Source organism: Anser anser (genome assembly GCF_964211835.1).
Source record: "Anser anser genome assembly, chromosome: 1".
NCBI lineage: Eukaryota > Metazoa > Chordata > Aves > Anseriformes > Anatidae > Anser > Anser anser.
Genome location: NC_139720.1, coordinates 215,246,236 through 215,272,827, shown reverse-complemented (window position 1 = coordinate 215,272,827; position 26,592 = coordinate 215,246,236). Strand labels below are relative to the sequence as shown.

The 26,592-nt window shown below is 50.1% G+C and overlaps 1 protein-coding gene across 4 annotated transcripts in view; it reads right to left on the bottom strand.

The window, feature by feature from the left end:
- STIM1 (stromal interaction molecule 1) overlaps positions 1-26,592 on the bottom strand; it is a 94,316-nt gene that overhangs the window by 11,220 nt on the left and 56,504 nt on the right. For 2 of the 4 annotated variants that reach the window (XM_083816966.1, XM_083816967.1), the window contains exons 6-12: positions 16,120-16,297; positions 11,247-11,424; positions 7,124-7,291; positions 5,787-5,887; positions 5,091-5,326; positions 3,233-3,313; positions 110-176 (exon numbers count right to left, since the gene is read on the bottom strand). In XM_083816966.1, the coding sequence (XP_083673092.1) occupies positions 110-176; positions 3,233-3,313; positions 5,091-5,326; positions 5,787-5,887; positions 7,124-7,291; positions 11,247-11,424; positions 16,120-16,297 (1,009 nt within the window). The remainder of the gene's footprint in view (positions 1-109; positions 177-3,232; positions 3,314-5,090; positions 5,327-5,786; positions 5,888-7,123; positions 7,292-11,246; positions 11,425-16,119; positions 16,298-26,592) is intronic. The other 2 variants (XM_083816969.1, XM_083816968.1) reach the window with 1 other exon arrangement.

The following is a 26,592-nucleotide window of genomic DNA, read 5'->3' as shown; positions in this document are numbered from 1 at the left end:
AGACTGTCCAGAGGAGAGGCTGTGCATTCGACGGAGAGAGACTCTGCCTGCCAGGTAATGGGCAGGCTGGCCCGACTCATTCTGGCCTTGCACATAACTCTCTACCAACCTCTGAGATCCGTGGGCGTGCTGTGGGTCCACCAGGCGCTGGCGAACTGTGCTGGGCAAGGCAGGAGCTGCAACGAGAGAAAGGGGAGAATGCTGAAGGCAGCTGGAAAACCCTGCGCATCAAACCAGCAAGACAAAGCTGCCACCCACGGCCAGTACTACGCATCACAGCACCATGCCTTCTGGCACCAGGACACTCGCTTGGGCCACTGCAGCCATCCCACCTTGTGCTATCGGTTATGCTGGTTTAAGGCAGAAGAAGCATTAAGCTGGTGCTGCTGCTTAACATGCTAGATTAATGACCGGCCCATGAGAAACTATGCTTGACATTCCTGATATAGGTGCTTTCTGAACACCTTATCTGATCATCTTGCTTGAAGCAGAAACTAGCTGCATGATTCATCCCACCCAACTCTACATCAGAGCTACCACCCAGCCTCCTTTGTTGTAAACGTGAAGTCGGCAGCACTTTCAGGGCATGATTCATTTCATCCTAATACAGGCATCCAAACCGTTCACATGCACGGGGCCCTGGCAGCACCGTTTCTCTACAGCCTAAAAAAGGAGCCTGTGCCGACGCGTTCAGACGCAGGCACCTGAAGTCAGCGAGGCCAAGCCCAGCGCAGGAGCTCTGCGCCGCCCTAGCTCCTGGAGTGACGCACAGAAAGCAGAAATGCTCCGGTGCCACCAAAAGCACAGCTGCGGAGTACAGTTGCACTTTGTGTTCAGGGGCAGGAAAGCCTCTGGGAAGATGCAGAAACCTCTTAGACTTGTACCCTTCCTGCAGGGCAGAACAGCTGGGAAATGTGGCAGATATAAGAACTATTCATTAGCTGGGTAGACGCAAGCTTTCATCATAGCAGACACCTGAAATTATAGGTCTGGTTCGAAAGTGGTATCATTTGTTCCCAAGCTGTTTCATAAGTTGGCCTACTGATCAAAGAGATGCTCAATTTGAAAAATATTGCTCTCTAAATGCAAATTCATCTTGGTTCGAAGAAACAAATTGGACTGTCTCCTTCAGAGCACTGTCACCAGTTGGTTAATAGCTTTTAAGATCACAGCGATCTTTTTGGCCATGGAGTTGTACCTATCAGGTAACACAGGCCAGGGAGCTCAGTCCGTTATCCCTGCCCTGAACCCATACGCTGAGCTGGAGCCTGGCCCTCAGCAAGGCAGAGGGAGCCGCCTTCACTTGCACGGAGACCTCTGAGCAGTCATTTAGATTGGGCAGAGTATTACTGACCGTTAACTAGGGATTCACTAGGCCTCGTCACTATCTAGCCCACCAGCTGTCATTTCCACACAAGATGTTCCACCTTTTGCGGGAGATAAGGTGTTCAGCACTGTACATATGGCATGAGAAGTACATGTGAAGATGGTTAAAAAGGTGAACAGACAGGTAAGCTAAGAAATGAAGTAGAACGAGAGCTCTTTTGGGAATCGAAGAACCAGCAAATTACTGCTACGAAAACTACAGCTAGGAAATAAGAATGTCCTGCTGCTCAGCTGAAAGCAGCAATCGCTGAAACTGGTGATCTGAAGGATCGCTGCTGGGATACACTTCAAGTGGAAGAAGGAACAAGCAGCAATAGAATCCTGGGATCATAACGGTTGGGAAGGACCTCCATGTTCGTCTGGTCCAACCAACAATAACTGAGGCAACTTTGTTACTTTCCCATTCCCAAGGTTAACCACATTTCTCACAGGGTCTCACTGCTCACGTTTGCCAACTCTTGCTTTTACTACGCGGCCACCTGCAAATCTTTTGCTGGAGCTCCCTACCCACAACCTTCACTTTCCATTTCAGATTTTTTTCTCTGAACAACTCCAGAGCTGAAATTAAGTGAAAATGAGTCACAGGGACTCCGAGTGGAAAAAAACCTGACAACCTTGCTCCGGTGGGAACCACAAAAAACTGATCAGAGGAGGTGAAAGGGAGAGCGTTAATGGGGCAGAACTGGAGGCTGTTCAAGCTATCCTGCCATGACTCTGCAGCGGCAACGTTGCCAACAAAGGCATCACAGCCAGGAATAGCACAGCAGATCCCAACCTGCCTGCTGCTGGTGAGCGTTCACACAAACAGAGTTCAGAAAAGGAGCCTCAGTGTGGGGGGCTAACAGAGAAGCAAGCTCTACAGAATAATTAACCAGGGGATTAGGGGTTTCCACTCGGGGTTTCTGCCTTCCTGTCTTGGGACTTTTTTTTCCCTATTTTTTTTCCTGGTATTACACTCCTTATTTACCACGTTACAGCTTTGCACTCTCCTTTTGCGTGATTTACCTTGCAGTAAGCTCAGACCAAGACCTTGCCTCCCCTGCTGTATGGCCTCGCACAGCCACAGCACACCCTCGTTTCACACTAACACAATTTTATTCCAGACTGCACGTTTTACAAATGTCACCCAAATAACCTGCTCTTAATCCTGAGGACTGCCACCCCACAAGTCCTAACCAATATCGATGCAGAGCCTCCCCTGCTGCAGCACACTCCTCCTCCTCCACCGCACCGACGCCTGCCCACCGGCGGTACTCCTGCCGACGGCGGTTACCCACCCGAAAACGTGGCGGCGCCACCGCCGAGGCTGAGCATGCCACAGCCACGGCCCCCAGGGATCTGGGCACCGGGGGTCAGACCAGCACAGCGTGTGCCACTGGTCAGGTTATTTAAAAGCACGTTTGGGGAAAGCTCTGGGAAAGGCACAGCAGTCGCTGGCGTGCCCTGTGTCGCAGGATGGGTGCGGGGAGGGCAGGGTCCCCTGGGCTGGCCGCGGAGGCAGTGGGCTGGGAACGGGAGCGGTGCCACCCCCGCCAGCCTGAATCCTTCATCGCCGCCTCAGGGGTAAGAACAAGCAGAAACAACCCTCCCCATTTCATCAATGGATTTAAAAAAAAATAAAAAAATCCCCAAAGCGTGCGAGGAGTAGAGCTAACTGTGATTCTTCTTCGTCCCACCAGACTCTTTCCAGGGGTTAGTAAAGATGCTGATGACTCAGTGAAGAAAGGTACATTCATTAGTTTCCCGTGCTGGAAAGTCGGAAAATTTGTGTATGTATTTTTAGTCTAGAAAAAGGGCAGAGGGTAGAACAAAAAATGTATATATATATAATCAAAAAGAACCAAACCAGGGTATTTCCAGAGGGACTGATCCTCCGAGGACAGAGACGAGCGATCACTGAACCTGCGCCCAAAAAGCCAGGCTGCATCTGGGAAAGGCCAATGGGGGTGGAAGGGAGAGAGAAAAGTGATTTACAGGGACAATCATCACTGGCAGCCAGCAACACCCCCAGCTCGCCTGGGGAGGAAGCACTCCACGCCTTTCTCCCGCTGGTTTTGAACAGCAGCAAAGCCCTCGGGGGGAAGGCAGCGAGGACCTGCCGGGAGCCGGCCCTGGTGAGTCAGACCGGCGGGACGCAGACCAGCGCCGATGCCCCGCTCCGCTTACTGGGCTGACTGGAACAGCAAGCGCTCACCGCGCACACGCCTCGCTCCAGGTGTCTGCAGCAAGGCACAAAGGAGCAGGGGAGTAAAATCTGAGCCCAGGGCTCCCGCCTTGTCTAGCTCCCGTCCCTGGGAGCGTGCTTCAGTTGTTGCTCAGGGATTTCTTCGGAGCACCCCTACCTCGCTAACACCCCGCTTGCACCTTTCCAAGTGCTAAGCAGTCTAGCGTGGTTTCCAATTGCAGCTGGTGACTGAAGACACAGACCGGTAGGGCACACTTGCTTTAAACACTCCCTGTGCACACACAAGCCCAGACTCCGTGCCCCGTGCCTGCTGAGCCCCAGAAACACGTCAGCACCGCGTCCCTCCTGCCTGCCGCGTGCTGCAGGTACCCGGGCACTGGGTGCTCTGCCTCATCCCCTGCTGCCCTCGGCGACCAGCCTGAGACTTGTCCGTCCTTCCCCCAGCTGCCCCGTTAAACAGACCTGGCTTTGATGAAGACCTGGCCAGAAAGTCACCTGAATCAGACGTAACTAAAAAGGCTGCCACACCTCATGCAGTCAGCACTGCTCTCCTCCCAGCTGCAGCTCAGAAAGCTTGGCTCCTGCCAAGAGCTTCTGCCTGCGTCACTGCGCCTGCTGGTGCAGAGCAGTGGTCAGAGCGTCTGGAGTTGCTTCCCATTCTCTTATGCAACAGCTAGAGATAGAAAACTGCACTTGGGAAACGCATTTCTGCGAGAAGCTAGGCCACGTGTGAATCTGGGTCAGTTGAACATGGGAACCAGAGTCAGGGCTGATTCACAAACCTTTTCCAGAGGAGACAGCCTGCACGTAATGCAAGAGCTCAGCAGTTGAGAGAGTAACAGGCACACGGTGACTCAGGTTCAGCCCCTTCAGATATCGGAGCTCCCCAGAGCAGGCTCTCCCCCTCCAAATCCCCATTCCTTTCTACAGGAGCTGATGCACTTTGCATATGAACAGGCACTGACAAAGAGGGAAGGAATGTTCGCCCTGGTGACTACACCCCTACACAGGATATGGGCATTGGGCTTTCAGCCTTTGCTCCCATATATATTTAACAATTTATTAAAGATGGGCAGTATCACCACAGCAGGCTGCTCCTTCCTGCTCAGAATGGCAAGAGGTGCAAAGCTCGCACGAGGAGGAGGTGCTCCCAGTCCATTTCTATCCTGAACAAGTGCTCCAACCGAGGGAAAATGCACTTCAATTGCCTCTCCCTTCTGTGACTAGCCCATAGCTTTGTTTCTCGTAAATGCTTCCGTTCAGTGAGTTCAACAGAACAGCACAGATATGGTTAAATGATGAAAAATAACATATACAAATCACTAGCTCTGCTGGAATTAACAGGCTGCAAGCAACGAGTGGTGACCTGGCACTTACGGACATTCCCAACCCTTTACAGCTAATATTTTCTCTCTGATCCTTTAAAAAACAACGTAGATACCTCAATTCCTCCTAACGCATTTGAACTACTTGTAGCAGCTCCACCTCTCCCCACACACTGCCAAGACGAACTACGTACATTGTATGGACATGGGAGACACGATCTCTTCGTCCAAGTCATCCACGTCATCAGTCATGATGAAGTGCGAGGGGTTAGGGCGCGGGGTGCCCATCCAGCTCTGATCGATATTCAGGGCTGACGCCAGCGTGTGGATGCCGGGGTTGTTGACGATCTGGAAGCCGCAGAGCAGCTCTATCTGCTGCCAGCGATGCAGGCGCTCCCGCAGCGCCGCTGTCACTTCACTCAGGGCTTGTCTGAAAACAAGGGTCAAACGAGGGACAATGTAGAAATGGAAGGAAAAGCACAATACATTGCCTGAAAGAGGGAGTCTGGCGGTTCAGCTTTGCGTCCTAACGCTTGAGAAAGTTTTCGTTCCACATTCAAGAATAGAGCAGTAACCTTTAAAGCAGTAACAACTGGGATTTCCAGGGATAATCACCTAAATGCCGCAGCCTCCCAACTCCTTCGGAAAGGCCATTTTCATGGGACTTTTAATTGCTCTGCACAACTACGATTTCAATTTTACACACATAAAACATAATTGATTAAAAGAGGCGAGCCCGACCCCGTCTAAATAAAGTCAGCAGAACCCAAATGCAAGCCAAATGAGACCAAGAGCACCTGCACAGCCCACAGACAGTACACTCGTGTTTGAAATACAAGAGAGGTTACAGAGGAAGACAGAATAAAGGGAGACATTAAGTAGATACTCACTTTGCAGTTAAGATTTTATGATCGACATCATCTAGAGATGAGCTGTGAGCAACATGAAATGTTCCAAACAGGGTGTTTCGCTTCTTTTTAATTTTTTCAGCCTGGAACATTAACAGAAAAAAGGTCACAGGAAGAAGATGACCTTATGTTTCCTCCAGGACAAGAACATCCTGGATGGGCTGAGACAGAAATAGTCCTGCAGCTGTTAGCACACATGTAAATAGTGTGAATTTTCTTTTTACTGAAGGATGTCCAGTAAATTCTTCCTAACGCAGTGGATGAGGAAGCAAGTAAGCAGGCTGCAGGTTTCATGCTCCTCCTTGGCCTTTCTGATTTCCCAAAAGTCAGAGGGAATCGAACCAGCTACTCCATGTCTCTTGCTTGGTCTTTCTCATGAGAAAACTATAAAAGAAATAATATTAATGCCCTAGGGTGGTTGTGTTTTGTTGTTGTTTTTTTTTTTAACCTTCCCTTTGTCACTGTGTGTATTCACAGCTGAAGTCTCCACACACAGATCTTTGGTTCACAAGATCTGGTGGCATTAACTTGAGACTCACAAAAGACAAACCAAGGACATGGACGTGACATCTGACACAACAGAAGTAAACCCACTGAAATGTGAAGATGTTCATAATAAAAACACATTTAAGGCAGACAAATTTTCATAAGCTGTCAGTTTTGACTGCTGTCAGTGTCCACAGAGACGAATGCATGTTCCAACAGCTTCCCTGCAGCTCACTGCCTTTTTAGTTGGCACAGAATTTTTTTTCACTGGGAATAGAGAGACGATGATTGATCCCTACAGTTTGCATGCACATTATAAATTTTGTTTCCCATGCCTGTAAAACATTATAACCTGTAAAGGTGCAAAACTGTCTGCTTACTGACTACACCACGCACAGCCAACGACTAACACTGCACCTTCACGGGACTGCAGCCTACTGAGTGTGGTGGGGAGCTGACGGCCATGCCCACAGTCAGTGCCTGCAGCTCAGCGAGAGGCCACTGCTTACCACTGCTTTTAGTCACCTGCTGCACTTGAAAAAGGCAGAACTAAGGCATTGGATATGATGAAGTCAAGAGCCACAGCCACGTAACTGCATCGTGTCTTTCACCTGAACAATTTAAGGAACTACAGGACCTCACACTGATTTTTTTAGCACTGTTGTGCGCTAAGGCTTCTGGCATGTCGTGACACAACAGACAAACACGGGAGTGGCTCACTGAAAGGAAGCGGGAAGAAGATGCAGAAGAACACACTTTTACACAAGTTTCATTTCCCATTTCTTCCGGCACCGCGAGGGGAAGACCTCGGACAAGGACAGTGAAATTCTCACCCCTTCCTTGGCCACCAGGAGCTGCTTCTCTGCGTTCTGCTTCTTGATGTTGTAGTACTGGACCTCCACCTCGTGGGTCAGCTGGAGCCACTTCTGCAGGGCCTCGGGTGCAGCCCAGCTGCAGTGAGACTCCAGCTCCTTCTCGGCGTTCTTGAGCGCCATCCGCACCTGGGGAGAAGCAGACGGGCGGTGGTGGAGGGCAGGGGACAGCCGCTGCCCGCAGCGCTCCGCTGGTGACCCACCGGGCAACTGCTGGGGGCGAGCCCAGGGCTTTTGATGCACCAGAAAAAAAAAAAAGAAAAAAAAAAGACTCCACACAACTTAATCTTACTCGTGACAGGAGCTAAAGGCAATAGGAGAGGTGGCATCCTGGTACTGTGAGCAGGTGGCACGGAGGAGTGCGAGGTGGGCAGCCATCCAGCGCTCCGCTGGGATGACCAGAACAGCGCACAGTGCTTTCCTTTCATCTCAAAGGTGAGCTCCCAGCCATCCAGCACGCTGTTTGGATGACCAGAACAGCCTACAATACTTTCCTTTCATCTCAAGGGTGAGTTTATTGTTTTGTTTTGTTTTTTTTTAAAAGTTTCTCTCAAAGACATCCAGCAGCTGCAGTGCTGCTTTGCCTCCCCGCTGCAGCGCTGAGCGTGTCCTTCTCTGCCCATCTGTTAGGGCAGCTCCTCTGACTCACAGTGGCACAGACGGTAAATCCTCCAGAGCTGACAGCACCATACGCAAGTCAGTTAAAACGGAACGAGACTTTAGGTAAGGATATTCAGAGTGCTTATCTCCTGCCTCTAGAAATCTCTGCAGTTTGCTGCCTGCCTTCAGATCTGCTAAAACCCACAACTTCTCCTCCTCCCGAAGCAAAACTGCTGACAACACTGTGCAGGCAACTGCCTCCTTTCACTGCAGCTACTGAGCCAAACAGAGGGAGCTTGTCAAAAGACAACTTTCGCACTGGAGCAAGATGACAAAAATATTTAGACACAAAACATGTGCTACTTGGTCAGAAAAAGAAATGCCACGTCTGGAATCAGCAGCTCCTGCAGCTTTCCTGGGGACTCTCCTTCCCTCGCAGCTCGTCTCCTGCACACACTTATCTTGCTGGGGATCAGGATGATTACAAAATTAGAAGAAAGTGGGTGATAAGCAGGTTGAAAACACCAAAAATTGATATACAAGCATTTAGTGCATGAAGAATTAACGCATCTCTTTTACTACACGTGACGGGGAGGGACTTCAATACCGCTAAGCCCTGCTCACTTGTTCCACATCGGGACGGCGACTGCAGCTCAGCCCTGCTGTGCCCCGGGGGCGATGCAGCCCCTCGGCCACGGGGCCGCCCCTCGGCCACGGCACCTCGAAGCCCAGGAGGGGTGCGCGTGGCTGGGTGCTGTACAACGGCCTTGCTGCTGACACAGCTCCAACCCCGAGCACGCTCAGGTGCTCTCACCGCCACGGCAAGCGGCACCCTGCCAACGCCGAGCGCTTGCTGGCGGCACACGGTCTGGGGTCCAGCCACAAGACAGCGTGCCACGTGTGGGGCAAGGCCTGGGGAGCTCTGCAGAAGGCCCGGGGAGCTCTGCAGATAACCCGTTCCCTCTTTCTGGTCCCTGGGGCCTTGACCTAACGAGCACACGGTCAGTGGGACCTTCAATGCCTGTTCCCCATGGCTCTGTTCACACCTGCCTTTAGCTAGCAAGGTGCCAGCGCCTTTTCATTTTTGAACTAAAGATGTGCATTTTTTAAAGGATTGCTCAAACCTGAATCTTTTCCATTAACACGTCGTTTAACACAGTCGCTTTTCACCAAATCCAGCACAAGCACAACTTCTAGCAAGCCAAAAGCACCACGTTACGCTCAAATACTTTCATCTCATATTTTACGCTGGAGTACCTTTGCAGAGTTCATCTAGAAGTAGCCAGGGGGCACCACAGAAGAGGTGAGCTACTTATCATATCAGTTTTGTGTATGATTTAGTCTTGTTGAACATAACATGGCCTAAGTCATTCAAAAGTTGCAAATCCAGCATCACAGACCTCAGGCCAGCCTGTTTTTTCCCCTTGGATGTCAGCTGCACCGAGTGCTTCTCCCAGTCCATGCAGAACCCTGATCATGATCAGTAAGTGCATGGGCAGACAAGAAATCTGCCCCTACGTATCTGGGGTAGAGGTGTGCTCAAAACGCTTCCAATGTTCTTACGGAATTATGGAAAAGGGAAGCAGCCAAGGATAAGTGGTTGAAGTGAGCCCTCGTACAGCAGTGTTCACAACACAAACGCTGACATGTCTGCAGAGGGGAATCCGTGCAAACAGACTGTGTGTATTCTCCTGCGGAGATTTCTAAGGTCTCAATATGACCACTAAGAGCAACAAATGCTTTCTGAATCTGAGGTCTGGGGTCATGGTTTGGGTGGAGTATGACCTAGTGAGAAGAAAGGGGATCAGTGTAAACACTCTGGTATATATATATACGAGAGCCCAGCCCCTGAAATCTACTGGTTTTTAATCTCATATGCTGGACTCCAGCAGGAATACTGTTTTAGTGGTAAGAATCAACTGGTGCAAAAGAGGGTGTTGTTCTAATACTCACTGGGACCCAAGACTATCTTAAAACCAGATGAGTTTACGGTCAGTGGGAGTGACTGGTTAATTGTATTTGTGGTCTAGAGTTCATTGGGGTGGTGATCGTGTTATAACCACACAGTGGGGGTCAGGTGGATAAAACCAATACTCACCCTTGCAATGCATCCCTCACGAAGGCCTCTAAGAAACAACAGAGTGGTTAAGTCATCTCTGGCTTTTCAGATATCTTAACAAATGTAAAGTGGAGGGGGAAAGTGGAATGGATGGCGCTCTACCTTCTCCAAAGGTCAGGAGCAGTTTGGGTACAAGGGCTACGGGTTAGGAGAGAAGGGCTGTATGTCCTCACTGAATGGCCCCCGAAACAAAACGGCTGAATTTCTGGTTACATGAGTACAGATGTCCAAATGCATGCTCTGAAATGGAGCTCCATGAGTTTGTGGAGAGGCTGTATGACAAGTTAGGAGGAATGAGACCAAGAGAGCAAAGCTTGTCACAGGAGTCTGTGGGTGTCTGAACTGCTCTTACTCCAACGAGAGAGGAAGAGGAAAGGAAATTGGCTGATTGCTGACTATTTGCACACTTCAGCTACATTGCCCCATGGTTCCCTGGCTACCGGTTGACCCAGGACAGATGCTCTTCCCTTGTCAGTGGGAAACTCTGGATTCGTGTTTCATTTTCTTCCCCACCCTCCATGGTGGCAGAAAGACTGGACAGGGCTGGAAGGGCATGCTGATGGCCTTAGAACAGCCGAGGTACTTGCTTAGCCCATGCCATTCTGGCTCACAAAATTTCTGTTTAAACTGATCTATAAATTAAGGTCAGATAAGAATTTTCTCTCAGGTGAAATAGGAAGGAGAAGTCGGATTTGTGTTTTGGACTTTCGTTGTAGGTTTGGGCAACAGGTGGTTTTGAGGTAAAAAAAATATTCTCTCTAGGCCTGTGTTTCAATCTGCAACATTTTCCTGTCAGTCTAGATTTAAAACTAATGTTTTTGAGAATTGCATATGACCTCTAACCTATACAGATTCTAATCTAGAGTTAAATTTCCTTGGAAGAAGATTTCCTTTGTACACCTCTGTGACACAAGGAAACACAGTAAGAACTCATTCTACATTCTTCCTAAAACCACAAATACAAAAGAAAAAAAGAAAGAGTTTATGGTTTGGAGTGGGGGTTAGCGGTCACCAGAGGGGTGCAGCTAGAGGCCAAGTTCAATGCCTCTCCTTTTGGAAGGCGCGCTGGGATGACGTGATAGCAGCACGTCCCTCGAGACAGCTCCTCTACTGTCCCTGCCACCCAACGCGCAAGCAGCGCTGTAATTCCTTATGGGGGATGTGTAACGTAAAGTGGTGGAAAAAATGCGTGGATCTTTTCCTCCACAAAGGGGAGTGGAAAAGCAAAGGCAAAAAGCGTCAGAAGCAGAACATCACTGGATTCCTCAGAGGGAAGAAGCAGAGTGAGGAGCTGCCTACTGCTCTCGTTGGCATGTCTAAATGCACCCGTGCCCCCTTGCTAAGTGCCCCTCCGCGACCCCTTACCTGCTCCAGCTCCTGCTCAGCGTATTTCTGCCTGCTCAGCTCATTCTCTGTGCCCTCCCGCAGCTCTCGGAGCCGGTGTGCCTCCTGCTTGGCGATGCTGATCTCATCCTGTAGCTTCTTCTCCAGGTGCACCTTTTCCACCTCCACAGAGCGATGTTCCTCTTGTGCCTTCTGCAGTCTGCAAAGAGAGAGCCCGAGAGCCCAGTGCTGTGCACGGCGGGCTGTCCTGCACCGCAGTGCGCCCGCTGGCCAGCCGCAGCCCCGAGCAGCCCCGATCCTATTCACTCTACGCTGATGTGAACAGAGATCATATTTGAAAAGGCAAGGAGAAAGTTCACCAAGCCTGAGAAGAAATTAAGTTGTCAACTCTGGATTCTCACCTTTACTTCGTTTTTTAAAATGCTCACTACTTTCATTTGAATTTTCAGTGTTTTTACAAAAACCTCTGCCTTTTATTAAAAAAAAAAAGCAGGAGGGGAAGATAGGCCTGAGCAGGTATGAATACACAGATGGGACGTCTCCATGTTCCACTTGCAAAAATGTTCAAATTTAGACAAGTCTTAATCTTGCCTGGAAGTCATTATTTTTCCTCATGACAGGATGAAATCGTCAGGGATTATGTATGGCACCAGAAAGTAATAACAGACTACCTGCACCCGTTCAGGAGGGTTAACCATTCCGCTTGGGAAGCCTCAGCCCGCTGCGGGCCGTGACACTGCAGTCACTGCGAGTTGGTTCAAGGTTTCTGTTGTGTCTTCACTTTACGGGAGCTGCACTATCCTAGCGCTATTGCTAGCATCAGGAATGAATCTGTCCTGAGAAGAGGCAGTGAGGTCTCTTGTCACTGCCACCCAAACAACCTCCAAGTGCTAGCAGCAGGGAAGTGGTTGAGTCACCAACCCTGGAGGTCTCCAAAAGACACATAGATGTGGTGCTTAGGGGCATCGTTTAGTGGTAGACTTGGCAGTGCTAGGTTAACGGTTGGGCTTGATGGCCTTAGAGGTCTTTTCCAACCTGAATGATTGTGTGATTCTGTGATCTGCTCCCCGCTCAAGCCGGTCCTTTCCACACACACCTCCGGCCCTGCTCAAGTAGCTGCTTCTACAGAGCACTCCATAAAATGAAAAGGAAAAAATCCCCAAAAGCCACAAACGAAATCATCTTAGCCAGCAGTGAGTATTCCAAAATGCGAAGATCTTCTCCCACTCAAGAAATTCAACATCCAAACTGGAGAGCAAGGCAACGGGGCGATGCGCAGGAGTGGCAGAGCAGAGGGGACGGCGAGGTTCGGCTCCGGGTGCCGGTACCTGCCCCGCACGTAGCAGAACGTCTCGGGAGAGCAGGCAAAGGCAGCGCCGGCCTCAGTAAGCAGGGCGCTGGTGAGCGGGGTCCCTGGGGCACCACGAGCGGAGCATGGAGCAGGGATGAGCACGGCCCGGCAGCAGAGCACAGGCTGTCGGCAGTGACCGACCGCAGTCTGCGTGCTCCCGCTGCTGAGGCTCATCCTTGGCATACCGACAGCAATTCAAAACAAATCTGGACGGGCTGGACTCTCAGCAGCCATGATGTTGGCTCTCTTCTTGGAAAAGGTTTATTTTCAATTTACAGCTCTGTTGAGAAACTCAAATGTTTTTCTTCACGATTTAAGGAGATTTTGCCAAGACATTCCAAGTTTTCAGATAAACCCACGCTCTCTGCCCTGTGCATCATTGCTAAAGCGCTTCCACACTAGGGCTGTTAGAATCCCAAACCACCAAAATATCTCTGTTTAAAGGAGAAATTTCCCTATGCTATTATGCAGAATTCCTTCCCTGGGAATTTTATCCTTAATATGATTTTCCAAGGCACGCTAATACTCTGTTTTCCCTTACTTCTGTTTTTTTCCTAGCAGCAGAGTCCATATTTTCTTATGCTGGTTATGGACAAAACCACACTTTGTGCATTCCCTCTGAATGTCTGTCTGTGCAGAGCATCTGATTCAGCCACGCCGGTTCACGTGCACTGAACTCCAGGAGACACCAAGGTGCCATCAGAGCTGCACCCGGGATAAGGGCACGGAACCAAGGCGCATCGGGGGCTTCAGTTTGGGAGCACGGTCTTCAGGCAGATGTGCTAAGACATGAACTTTTCTGTTTTGATGGGTCACTCAGCTGAAGGATGTTCTCAAAAGGTATTTTGAACATGAACAGAAAATGGCCCTTTATAAATACATTCCCTTCTCTAGTCCTCAAGAGCACATTGGGGTTGTCCATCAGGTAACAGTGCCAGCAGTCAGTACACGGCTGAAGAAGGCATTGTGTACCCTCCAGAGATTCCGGCTGGATTTCCATGAGCTGGAAGAGGTTAGTTCAAGCAGAACTTCCTAACTTCTACCCAGGTCCATGGGAAGGCACCGGTTGGTAGTTTTTGCCACTTTTACAGCAGCTGAGCTCCACAGCCAAACCTTCCCAGGAAGCAAGGCTGAAGAAGCTAAGGCATATTCACCTCTTCAGGAGAATTCGTTCAGTGTTGGGCCAAGAGGATGCCAAGGGCCTGGAATCTGCCTCCCACTCCCTGAGCTCAGTGCCCTCTGCAGAGGACAGCCCCTCGCAGAGCACGCCCTGCAGAACCACCACAGGGTGCGCTGGTGCAAGAGTCGAGCTATGCAGAGCACGCATGGTTCTGTGGTTCCCCTGCCTGGCTTTGCAGCCTTAGTTAAGCTTCCTGGGCCCATCTCCTTCTTTAGCAGATGCCCTCCGCAGCAGGACCCAAGGCTCCCACATCGCATGGTCACACTGACATCCCGCCCGGGCACCACTGCCTCGGGCAGCTGCTGCAGGAGCTGGACACCGGGGAGGAATTCCTGTGTCCTGGCTGCAGAAAAAAAAAATATATTCTCTGGGATATTTCCAGCCTGTAATGTAAAATTATGCAAAGCTTTGTGAAATGAGCTGTGGATTAGAACCAGCTCCTCAGCAGATGGAGAGGAAATGCAGCTTCTTCTCTCCTCAAGTTAAAAAAGAAAGGAGGTCACGTATCTGCACCACTGATACGCAGCAGTCTGTTAAGTTTCCTCTCTCCATACAGATACCAATTGATGCAATCGTACTCTCCTGGCAGTGAAAGGATTTCAAACATCCCTCACACACGGACATTTCCCAGGAGGCTCTTTCCCTTAAGCAAGTAGGTAAGAAAGCATGCTGTGGTCCAGTGTGTGCAGCGCACTGTTTCCGAAGTCTCAGCTGTTTGTAAAATTCTCCACTGCGGATCTGCAACCTTAGGATCCTGGCATTTGTACCGGTCACCGGCAACGCCGCCCCCAGGCAGCCAGCATGTTACTGGGGCGGGCTCCGCTCTCAGAGACGTCACCGGGAACGTAGCTGTCAACTTGCACAGCAGCCAAATTAAGATTTATCCTTCAATGTTACGTTTAAAATTAGTAAAAAGGAGAGCTGAAGTCTACCGTGCTCTGCTACTTGACAAATCTACCCTTAAAAAAATCTTACTGCCAGAAAACCCCTCTGGTTTGTCATCAGCAGCCTTGCAAGCTCTTCCTTCCCTACAAGACCCCTGTGCACACAGGGAGCCTGCTTTTTCAGCCCATTCTCTGACGAGCAGCTTTACTGGAACCACTGTAATAATTTCTGTGACTACAGGTTACATTCCTTAGGCTACGGTATTTTGCCAAAGTGCCTACAGTTCCCCCACTCATACTTAATACCCCCCCACGTGTTTTTTTTCATTCTTCCAGGGAACACTCCTGGATTAGGTATTACTGTGCAGGCAGGGAAGCTCTGACATCTACACGCAGCTCGAAGAAGAATCCAAGAGAGGATGTGTAATTCCTCTCCTGACTGCTGCCACTCTATCAGTACGCTTCCTGATGGCCAAAACCCGGAGTGAAACAACCTGGATGACAAGTTCTACGTGAACTGGATGACTTTACATGCCTTTAAGAGGCTCGTTTTCCCTTTTAGGTGCAGGCTTACACTGTAATCTTAAGTGTAGAGGGGAAGTCCTGATATATTTTCAACAGGAGTCGGACTGGGAGTAGAAACCACCGTACATGTCACTGCTGCTATACACCTAACTGTGGTAAGTGCGTAGGAAGTACCTGTTTAGAATAAGAGACTGCAACAGAACTCGAGTGGCAGAGCACTGTCAGGCCCTGAAGGAGCGCTCGAGTCAGTTGTTCTCAGTTTGATGTTTTACACCTTAAAGCACCGAACTTCCAAGGGGAAGGAGAGCGCTCTCATGTGCCAGCAACAACAAAAATGTATGGAGTCAAGATCTCCTCGACACTCAGAAACAATTTTTTAGAGCCAGCAATCAGAGCAGAACAGGAACTAAAAAACTAAAACTAACATAAAAACAAGACAGAAAGGAAATGAAACTGCTCGTTAGCAACCTCCGGGTGAGCACACACAGCCGTGCTCGGCTACATGTCACCATGCCCTCGGGTCCACCTCTCAGCAGCGTGCCAGACGTCACTTTGCTCAAGTGGCTTCAGTGCACAAATTCAGGACGCCAGTAACGCCAGGAAGTTCTTACCACTCAAACCTTCACATGGTACGCCATAAGAGCACTGGCTTAACTCAATTAACACTTAACTAACCTCAAAAGAGCAGGTCAAGTGAGCATGCACACATCTTCATATGCAAACTAGAAAATTAATTTGAGAGCCATGCACCCATTCGGGCTATGGAGACCGGTTAGCAGGTTTGCTGCAACTGCTCGGGAAGGTGCCGACTGTGGTACACAGCACCAGAAGGCGACTGCCACACTAAAGGATGACAGCTGGGAAGAAAGTCTTGCTTGAGATCTAAACGAGGAATAACTTTGCAGGAAAGATCACCAGCTGAATGCTCCAACTGGGCGGACACAGAGAGCTTACCTTTCCTGAAGGTCATGGAGAGACTGCTCAGCTCTGTGAAGCCCCTCGAGGTCTTTCATCATCTTCTTCATGTGCTCCTTCGAGTAGCGGTTCTGGATGTAGGCGAACCAGCAGCCACCCACTCCGATGACAATAGACACCACCAGCATGAAGTCTTTCAGGTGGTTGTGACGAGTCACTGGAAGAGAAGCAGAGACACCGCTGAATTCAAAGAGAGAACAAACGATTAACTCTGCCGTTTTTTGCTTGCACCGTAGCTGGATGCGCGAACTTACGGTGGTGTTGGAAGAAACTGTGACCCAGGTGCCACAACAAAGGGAAAAGATGAGCTACATCAATACTTAGAAAACAAGGACTGTGTCAACGTTTATTCAATTTGAATGGGGAAGCAAAAAAAAAAAGTCTGAAAGATGAAATTCAAAGTTTTATAACATGCCTGGAGTTACATAACACATGATAGCTCCCGTGTATGAACCATCGGAACAGCTGTTTTTAGGGCAATACCACGCAGATACCAGAGAGCACAGAGGCATAAGAGGTAAGAAAGCGACTTTGTCGAAAAAATCTGACTGTGATCCCAGAGAAGAGGGAGATCAAGTTTCAAACCGTCAAACAGTTTCCATCAGAATTACAACTCGGTGTTGAACCCCTCCGTTTTCAACACTTAGCAGAACAGTTACTTCAAAGTGTGGATGCAGGAGAGAACAGAAGAAAGTAACTGTTTTCTTAGGTGCTGAAAAAACAACTCCAAGAACACGTTTGAAGCAGATTTTTTTTTTTTTTTTTACTATTTAGCAAATCTCGAACAAGGAGGTACCAAGAAAGCTACAGATGAAATGATGAGCTCAGTGAAGCTAGCCGTGATTCCATATTCAGCCGCTACCCCAGTTACAGCAACCCTAATTTCTTAACCCTAATTCCTTTCTGTTACAGGTAGAGCCGTTTTTATCCTAGCTTTGATATCAAGATTTACGTGCCTCAGGGCAGGCACACGTGGGGCTCAGCCACTCCATACAACACTCGAAGTACCAGCAAGCCAACACGGCTTCTCAGCACAGGTTCCTCTAAAACTCCCTGAAGACCCAGAGGTTTTTACATCAGCGTTCATGCAGATGTAGAACAGGAAGGTGAGCGTGAGTGAGGGTTTATGTGAGAGCAAACCACGCCAGCCCCGACACTCTGCTTGTCATCTCCGGCTCCCGGTGCTCAGACGAACACCTCCGATGGGACAACTTAGGTTGGCAGCCGAAGGGGGAATTGAAAAAAAGTTACAGGCAACCAGAGAACCTCTTTGCTTCACCTGAAATAGGAGCAGAGGTTTTTAAACCAAGAGCTGCATGCATGCAACCTCCCCGCTCCCCTTGCTGCCCGCGAGAGGAGTTAACTGGAAACGGCTCCGCTGGACTCGGGGCCGCCGGCTCCTCGCTGGGCTCTGAGACAAGCGCGGCCAGCAGGCAGGGCGCTGACACCTCGGCAGGGCTCAGTCGTGGAAGTGCCAGCCAATTCATCAATGAGATCTCACAGCTACTCTGAAAGGAGCCAGGAACGCCACGTCCTCTGAGTTGATGCGACAGCCCTCCCTCTGTCCTGCACCCGGGCTAAAGGAAACCTCAGCTCCGCATGCACGAGACGCACTGCGCCCCGAGCAGCACGGGAGGCTCCCCACCCCGGCGTGCAGCCCCCTGCAAGTGGTTTGCAGCAGCCAGCCCTGCCCGAGGAGCAGCGTGCCGTGCCGTGCCGTGCTGCCGCCAGCAGCCAGGCTGCCAGCTTCTGTCCCAGCTTCTCCACGTGCTCCTCCATGCACGCGTGCATGAAGGCGCATTTGAAGGCGGCATTTGAAGGATGCATTTGCAGGCGGCAGCGCAGAGCCCACATCAGCCCTCAGCGCCCACCCAGGGGCCCCGAGGCAGAGCCAGCGCAGGGTTTGGGGCGAGCCTCGAGTCGAGAAGGTCTCGACTTTCACCTCTGCTTCGGTCCCTTCCTTTCCATGCACTTCGGTGAGGACCTCAGATGAACTTGCACAAACGGACTAAGCACAAGCTCCCGGCTGGGCTGCAGGTTTCCGAGCACCTCTCATTTCTGGACCCTCACACGTGGCGCTGAGAACATTTCTGCAAACCGCTGCTGGAACACTTCCCGGGCAACTTCCATTGTGTCCTTGTGAAGCCGGCTCCTTCGGCTTAAGCAAAATCCCTCAGCTTTCTGTTTTCAGGTAAGAAGACACGTTGAGTACTTTCTCATGATCTGAGCAGGACGAAGACGACTGCGGTGCTCTCACTGCAAGTTTCCCCCAAAAGCCCTTCCACCTCAATTGGCGTTTTAGAGACTTGCGAGACTTGTTGATCTCACTAAATTTGAGATGGATCTCTGCCAACAAAATGTTGACACAGTTTGAAGTAACGCGAACACGTTACTGCCTTCCCAAGTATTTCAAATGTAGAGCAGAAAGGCCTCCAGGGCCTCAAATTCATCTTTGCTACCTTAAAATACAATTAGCAAACATTTTTTGAAAGAAAAAAAAAAATCCTCCCTCAAAATGACAAAGCAAATTTAGGGCTTTCACTTCCCTTCCTTTTAATTTGTGCAAGCATTTAAAAGCTTTCATAATGCCTAGGTCTAAGCAGCATCTCGGCACAACGCAAGAGGGAATTGCCTAACTGGCCCTTTGCATTCCACATGGGTGTTTATCACCTTACACTCACAGTTAAGGCTCTGAAAGATCGCATCTGAAGCCTCTCATCGGGGATACTGAAACACGGTAAAACACCCACACGGGCAGTAAGACAAAGAGCTATCCAGGGGCAGCAGAGTAGTTCCTTCAAATGGGAAGGAGGAATACATAACTGCTCTGCTTCTGAGCAGTAAATTAATACGTTCATTTCTAATTCAGATATGCTCCCTGCTCCACTCAGACAGCATTTGTGTTCTCCGTAATTTTGTGAGGAATCCAAAGACAGGCTACAGAGAAAGGCGTAAGAATCTGTTCTCTTTTTCCCAGGAAACTCAAAAACCAGTAAATTTGTAAGAGAAGCAGAGACTTCACCTGATAAGAATAGGTCTAAATACATTTCTCAGGCTGCTGAGAAATAATTTGTGTCACGTCTCCTGTCAAAACCTTTAATAAAAAGTTTTTATAAAAATTACTTGCCATTTAGAGCAATGAGGGTGATGAGGAATCTCAAACCTGAGGCAAGAACAATATTTATTATACCCCAAAATCTCTTTACGCCCTAGCGAAATCTAGTGAAATCAGGTACCAGTACACAAGACATTTACTTTAACTCACGCCTACGTCATTGCCAGTAAACCTCTATTTTAGGTCAAGACACATGATCCAGAAACAACAGGGCATGAAAGAGACAAAGAAAACAAACGCTGCAGGTATGCAAGAGATGATGAAGAAGCAGAAGAGGAGGATGTTGAGAGCTTTAATTGGGAGAAACACACAGCTGGATCTGACCGAATTCGGGATGGGGCGGGGATGGAATACTCGCGCAGTCCCACGCATCTCCAATAAATGATGTACCTGGGATGTGCTAGCAAAGAGACAAAGCGGGGACTGGAAGAATATCAAGCACGGAAGGCACGTTAGGTCAACGTTTTCCTTTTCACATCCTGAAGCCGTGATGTAAATGATGCAGGGATTCCTCCGCGTTTTGGTTGCAAGCCACAGACAAAAAATTCCAGGACCATGAGGAATACAAACATACACAAACACGCACCACAGAGAACATCAGGCCAAGACGAGTCACTCCTAGTCAAAGGCCTCAGATAAGCGGCGTGTGAAGGCGGGCGCAGCCTCGGGCTGAGGACTAAGCCGGGGACTGGCGAGGATGGCTGCGGGGACGCCGCGTGCAGCTGGGTGCAGCACCCAGGGGGATGCAGGCAGGGTGGGGGGGCTCAAAAAAGGCCTGAACCACAAAGAGAGCTGCAGGAGACGATGCGAATGCCACGCCAAACCATGCCATCACGTGGCATTCTGGGTTCTGATAGATCTGTCACCTCTACAGAACTTCACGTCTAGAAGACAGCGTTCCACGTTAGCTCTCGTCCATGCAGTCTGAAACAGGAAGGAAAGGCCAAGAGCACGTGAAGCTAGGTTCAAACCGGAGAGAGAGAAAAATAGATATTTAGCAGTAGTAAGGGCATTACATCTGCTATAAGGAAAAAAGCCTTGTATTAGACCTCGTCTTTCTGATTTATTTTTTAGGCAGAGAACAACTGACACGTGCCTAAAGCAGAAAAGATGGGGCTTTTAACAAGGGGCTTTCCCACCAGCAGCAGATGACAGATGCGTATGCCCTGACTCCCCTCTGACCGCTTCATAAGGGATTCGTTACGCGGACCTAATTACCAGTGACATCTACTGCTCTCCCTGCTCTTGGCTGTGTCCCCGTGCTGGAGCCCGACCCTGCTCCCGGCGTCCCCATCCATCCCCTGGCCCTTTCCGGGCACAGCCTCGCCGTGGGGCCTCTGCAGCTCCCCGGCTGCTGCGAGCGAAACCGGCCTCAAAGTGCGTCAGCGTAACGGGGTCACCCTCGCCCGCAGAGATCGTTTCTGGGGTTACTCACACGGGCTGCCGGCATCTGTGGCCGGTAGGAACTGCTCTAGCTGAGAGAAAGCCAGAGACAAGGAGTGCATGTCAGCCAGCACGAGAAACGCATGTAAAGAAGGACGGTACCCTGGGTTTACAGAAATCAGCTGCTGTGACATAATGGATATTCTGCATGCAAACACTGAGAGCTTCTGGAGCAGACAGATGGCCTGAAGAACACAGGAAAAAATGCAAACATGACGCAAAAATCTTTGATTAGTTTAACTTCTTTCTATAAATGCATTTTAAGAGGAGAAGATGCGCCAAAAAAAAAAAACAGCTTGCAAGCTCAGGCCGTTGCCTTGGCAGTACCGCTACGGACACGGGCAGAGGAGGGACCAGAAGCGCGCAGCGCGTTCACCCAGCAAGCAGTAAGAGTGCTGGCTCAGGACGCAAATAGGCCTCCCCCACTCCATCTGACAGATGTTGTCCACTTAACATATGATGGTCGTGCAACCCCTGGGTGATGCAGCACATCCTCCCGTGGTTTTACTAAGAAGTGAAGCCATGACTGCAGATGCTGCCCTGGAGAAAAATGAGAAAGCCGAGGGAGTCCCCGGTGCCGCAGGCTGGCGATACAAAGGATGTCCCACCTGCATCACTGGTTCTCAGGTATCGCTGACCAGAGCCTCTCGCTGAAACAGATGGATACCTCAGAGCATTCTCCTCTACGGCCCTCCCATTACCTGTCCTCAGCTGGTGTTTTTCTTTCTGGGTGGGGACTGCTGAAGAAAAGTGCTTGCACTACCACCCGGAAACTGGCGCTTGCAAGCAGTCGCGTTCCCAGCCTGCCGCACACGAGACACGACCACTTACGGATTTCCAGCAAAGGAAGTTTAAGCTACCACCTCGATCCTGTCTCTGCAAGAGGCTTGGGGCGAACACAGCTGATCGCCCCAGCTCGGCTGTGGCAGCAGCAGCAGCAGCTCATTGAAGTACAGTACCTACATTGCTCAGGTCACCTCTGGGTAACCTTATGCCGCTTTGCTCCATTTTGTTCTTCCTGACCAACTGTTTAGGCTGCATTAAACTTCAGAGGGGTGACGAACAGCACGTGGTCCTAAAGCTGGACTGACGGCAGCGGGCACGAAGAAGCAGCAGGCGATGCAGCGCTGGCTGGGGCTCAGCCCGGGGCTGGGTGCAGGAGGTGCCCAGGGGCACAGGCACAGATCATGGACAGAGTGACACATCTCAGCTTGTGCTGCTTGGTTTTTTCCTTTTTACTGCTCTCATTTTAGCCTGCAATACTTGAAGCTAAGGAAAAATCACCTCCCATTTGTCAGAAGATTAACAGAGTTCCAGCAGAAATGGATTAAATACAAATCTTGGCTCAGCAATACCGATACAGCTTATGGAGATGTGTATAACCTTTTGCCTTAGGACAGTTTTTCAAGTAGGAGTGAAATTTCCCTTTGGAATTCATTAGTTAATCTATTGCTGGAAAGTAATCAGTGCCACCTGTCACTTGAAGTGCTTAATCAATAAACAGCAATGCCTGGTAGCTATTGCTCTGCCCAGCCCACCAGCACTCCATTGCAGTATTAATTGCTTTAATTTGCTTAAACACACAAACAGCACACCGACCTCTGTGTGTGCACAAATGTAAGAATGAAGAGGAATAATGTCCTCGCTCCAGCTGAACCATTCTACTCGAAGGCGAAGGGAACCGTGGGATGTGGCTGCGCGCCAGCAGCCCTGCACCCGGCCGACGCGGGTCATGGACAAGGCTGCTCTGGGAGCCCCCCAGGGCGGCCAGGAGGCCATCCAAGCACCTTCGCCACCTTCTCTGTCACCTAGCGCATCACCTAATGCGCCACAGAAGAGTTCAGTCACCCTCTGAAAACACTCACTTGTAAACTCAACGCTAAAGAAATAAACAAGACTCATATTGGCCCCGTTTCGCGTTCCGGATGGATTATCACAACATCCTCTTCCTAAGAAGCAGCTTCTGGCAAGTTGCTGCACATGCATCATTTCAAATCCCTCTTATTTCACGTTCTGAGAAGACCGCTAGGGCGACTCGTTCAGATGACTTGTTTTCTGTCCTCCCACAATACTCAAGCTCTCCTCCCCTTTGCAGGTTTCCCTCACCGTTCCCACCGCCTGCTCTGCCCAGCCGGCTGCAGCACAACTGCCTTCCCAGCCGGGCAGCTCCAGCCTGCCTTAGCCTGGGGTGCTAGGTGTAGCCCCGTGAGACACCGACCAAACCCAGCCCGCGCTGACTCACAGCCTCCTCCTGCTTCCAGTGCCAACAGCTGCCAGCCACACCACGCAGCCGCTTGGCAAACATCCTTCCTCTTCGGCAGCTTTCACTGAAGACAAGCAGATAAGGAAAAAATAAGGAAAACTCAGCTTCGATGTGAATGTTGCCTTTTTGCTTCCTACAGCTCTGTAGGAATGCAGGTTCACCAGAAGAATTAGTCTTCATTCCTGGGAAGAAGCGTGTGGGTAACGACGAGCAGTCTGGCTGCCTCTTCCCATCAACTGCAAGCAGGGCCAGGGCCACCAGCTCGGACGGACATCCTGGCCGCTGCCTCCAAGTGATTCAAAGAATGCTAAATAAAAATCCAGATCGTCTGAAACTTGATTACTTTACCCCAGTTTGTGCACTCTCCTACTCTGTGACAGCTCCCGGGATATTTTAGATCCAACCCGTGGTCGGATTCAACCCGTCGCCTCGCAGAGCAGGCGGGCTGCAGACACGTGCACTCTCCATATGGACTTCAGGAGGGGGAGAAAGGACAGAAGTACAGCTGTTACATTTTGTACTGACGTTCACAAAAAACAGTATTTACCACAAACTGCCAATTATTTTTCCACAAATGGAGTTCTCAGCACCATTAACGTACTCAGAAATGAACAGGATAAAGCATATTCATTAGCTATTGTTGCAACTAAGTGGGGTTTCCCCGACAAGCATTTCACCAAGTCCCTTTCCAGAACGCACATTGGTTTGCTGTGCACAATGCTACCCCCCTGCCACCAAACCACACTGAAAAAACAAACCCACCCATATTCCCCAAATTGCTAACAGAAGTGCCTGGAATTTAGCAGATGAATGATTATAGTTTCCAAATAGCTTAAATTGCATTTTAGTAAAATCCTTGGAGGGGCTCTGTCGGGGTCTGCTGGAAGCGCTGCCGCGGGGGGCTGGTGGCGTGCCAGGCGGGACGGGACGGCTGCACACGCTGTTTCCTTCCAAGTGCCAGCACAACATGAGGAGATGCATTCAGAATCGCAGTAACCACGTCTACTTCTCTACAACCTCACCTGCCTCCAACAGCGTGAGCCTGGCCGCTCTCAGCCACACGTACGTGAATCACAAGACCGCCAACACTCAGCTCACGCACGCTGGTGTAGCCCCACGAAACGCCCAAGGTGCTGGGATCACGCTTGGTTTGATCAGCGTCACGGGCACGGCTTCCACACGCTGCCACGGGCGTCGGACCCTGCGAGCTCCCCCGCGTACAGACGGCGCGTACCTGTAGTCGCTGTCAGGCTCTCAGGGCTGGCCAGCACGAGCCAGCTGGCAGAACTAGTGCTCGAACAAAAACTGCTCCGGATCAGGTATTTTGTGCCAGAACTCCTCTTCTGCTTACTGCCTTTCTAACAACAACTATCCCAGAGGAACGTGACTTATTCCAGCACAGGCCCAGTGCAGACGAGCTGCCCGCGGTTACTGCAGCTGGTTTCTGCGCGCAGACCCCAGGCTCCGGTGCACAGCGTGGGGCAAAGAACAGGGAGGTGTTCTTCTCCTTCTCCAAAGACCTATGTCAAACAAAAGAGGCGGCGTTTTTCACGTTTAACATCACCTCTGGTTCCTGCACGAGGCGCGTGGATTGATCGGTTCCTTCGGCCGCGGCTGGCAGCCTCGCCCCACCACGCACCCGCCAGGCTTGGGCTGGCGCAGGGCACCCGTGGGCACCCGTGCGGTGCCCCTGCAGCACAGGATCACCCCTGAACACTCCCTTTTCTTGTTTTTATCTCGCCGTACCAGGACTTTCTGCTGTTCCAGCTATTTAGCCTGTCTAATGCCCCATGGCAGAAGCCGACTGTGTAGCGTCTCGAGCAGTTTTCAGAGGTGAACCTCAGCTGCCAGACAGCGCCAAGAGCACCACGGGTACAAACACTGCGGGGTGAGCAGCCGGCACCAGGGACACCGGTTTCTGTGCTTTTCTTCTTTTTATTTGTGGGAGGCAAGGAGGAAGAACAGACACCGTTTTGCCAAAGCCCACGGTAGGCGTGCAGGTGACTGCAGGACGATAATACGCCGCGTTGGGTTTGCAGCGCTGCCGTGTTTTATGTTTTAAAGAAGCAAGGTAAGAAGCTATGCAATAGTAAAGATGTAAGAGTAACCTGAACTTTCTTGAACAAGTGTCCCACCGTGAATGACACAAATTCAAAGCCTCAATTTTCAAACTGAAAGTTTCCCAAAGTTTTACTTTGGGAATAAAACCTGGTTGGGTTATAGGAAAAACAGCAATTTTTAAGCAACTTACATTAGCATTGATAAAACAAAAGAAATCTACATTCTCAGTGAATTCCACACCAGTTATTAACACTGAAATTGAAGTACCAGAAAAAACTACACATGGGAATTACTGATTTTTTGATTCCTCTGTGGGAACTACTCAGACCTGCGATGCAGCCTGCCACGTGCAGCAGCAGATGTTTTCAGACAACACAGGAAAGAAGAAAAGCTCCAGCTGCAGCTGCTTGAGGTACAACAGCATAAAACCAAATACAAAACGCACGCCTCCTTTAAAAACCAAGCCAACAGTCTTCTACATCTCCCTGAAGGCACCTATCATTCTTGTCTTTGTATCGAGACTGGGTCTTTCCTCCAGTGCTTGAACACCTTTCTGTTTGCTAGTGGACTCACAACATAACCCGGTGAAGAACCTTACACCTTTTAAAGATTTGCTGATTTTGAGGACAATAGGATGTCTTAACACCAACCACACCCCCTGGGTTTTTATCTTCCTAGCTATTGTTAAAAAAAGCCACAGCTTATTTAACAGGTGTTCGTCACATGGACAGAGAAAACTACGCTGACTGACACAGCGCTGACTGACTTGTAAGCACAAAAGTCACTTAGGAAGTGTCCTAACGGGACAAAGCTGCTTTTCTGTATAGGTGCAGGTAATCTAAACACAATCCATTTAACTGTAAATATTTAAAGAGGATGGTAAATCTCGCAGTGATAAATCAATCTGGTATTTGGTTAAGAAATTCTATTGCTTTAAACAAATAATGTTTAAACGGGTCTCAAAGTACTTGTCAAATACACTTCTAATTACAACAAACAGAACAAATCAGCCATACGAAGCTCTACCAAAGGACAGGTGGCTTTGTCCACCCCAGAGTGGACACCAAAGAAATAAACACTTAGTGAAAAACAAAAAAAGGTAAGTTCATCCAGAAACCTTCAAGGAGTGCCACGTCTGTTCGGGAAACGTCTCCTCTTCCAGGCAACCCATCCTTGTGCTTCCGTCGCTGTGCACGCAGGCGTCCAATAAATAAAGGTCTAATACTCAGGACGACAACTACTAGTCCCTAGTAAAAAGGAGAAGGGCTGAGGCAGGAGCAGACACGCACCTCGCACTCTGAGGATGCCAGCAAAGCACTGCAGGAACCGGAGGCACCCGCGTGCGCCGCAGAGCAGCACTGGGGCGAGCCCCCCTGCCTGCACCCCGCTCTGCCAGCAGCCCAGGGAAGCACCGGCCCCGGGATTCAGAGAGCTGCTGGAGCCTCCTGGACCGAATTACGCCTCGTGGCCTTCTGCCCTGGGAAGCAGAGCTACAGAAACTCCTCCTGACACCTCGCGGGCAACGTGGGTCTCGCTTCCCCGGCCCCTGGGGAGGTGACCAGCAGTCACC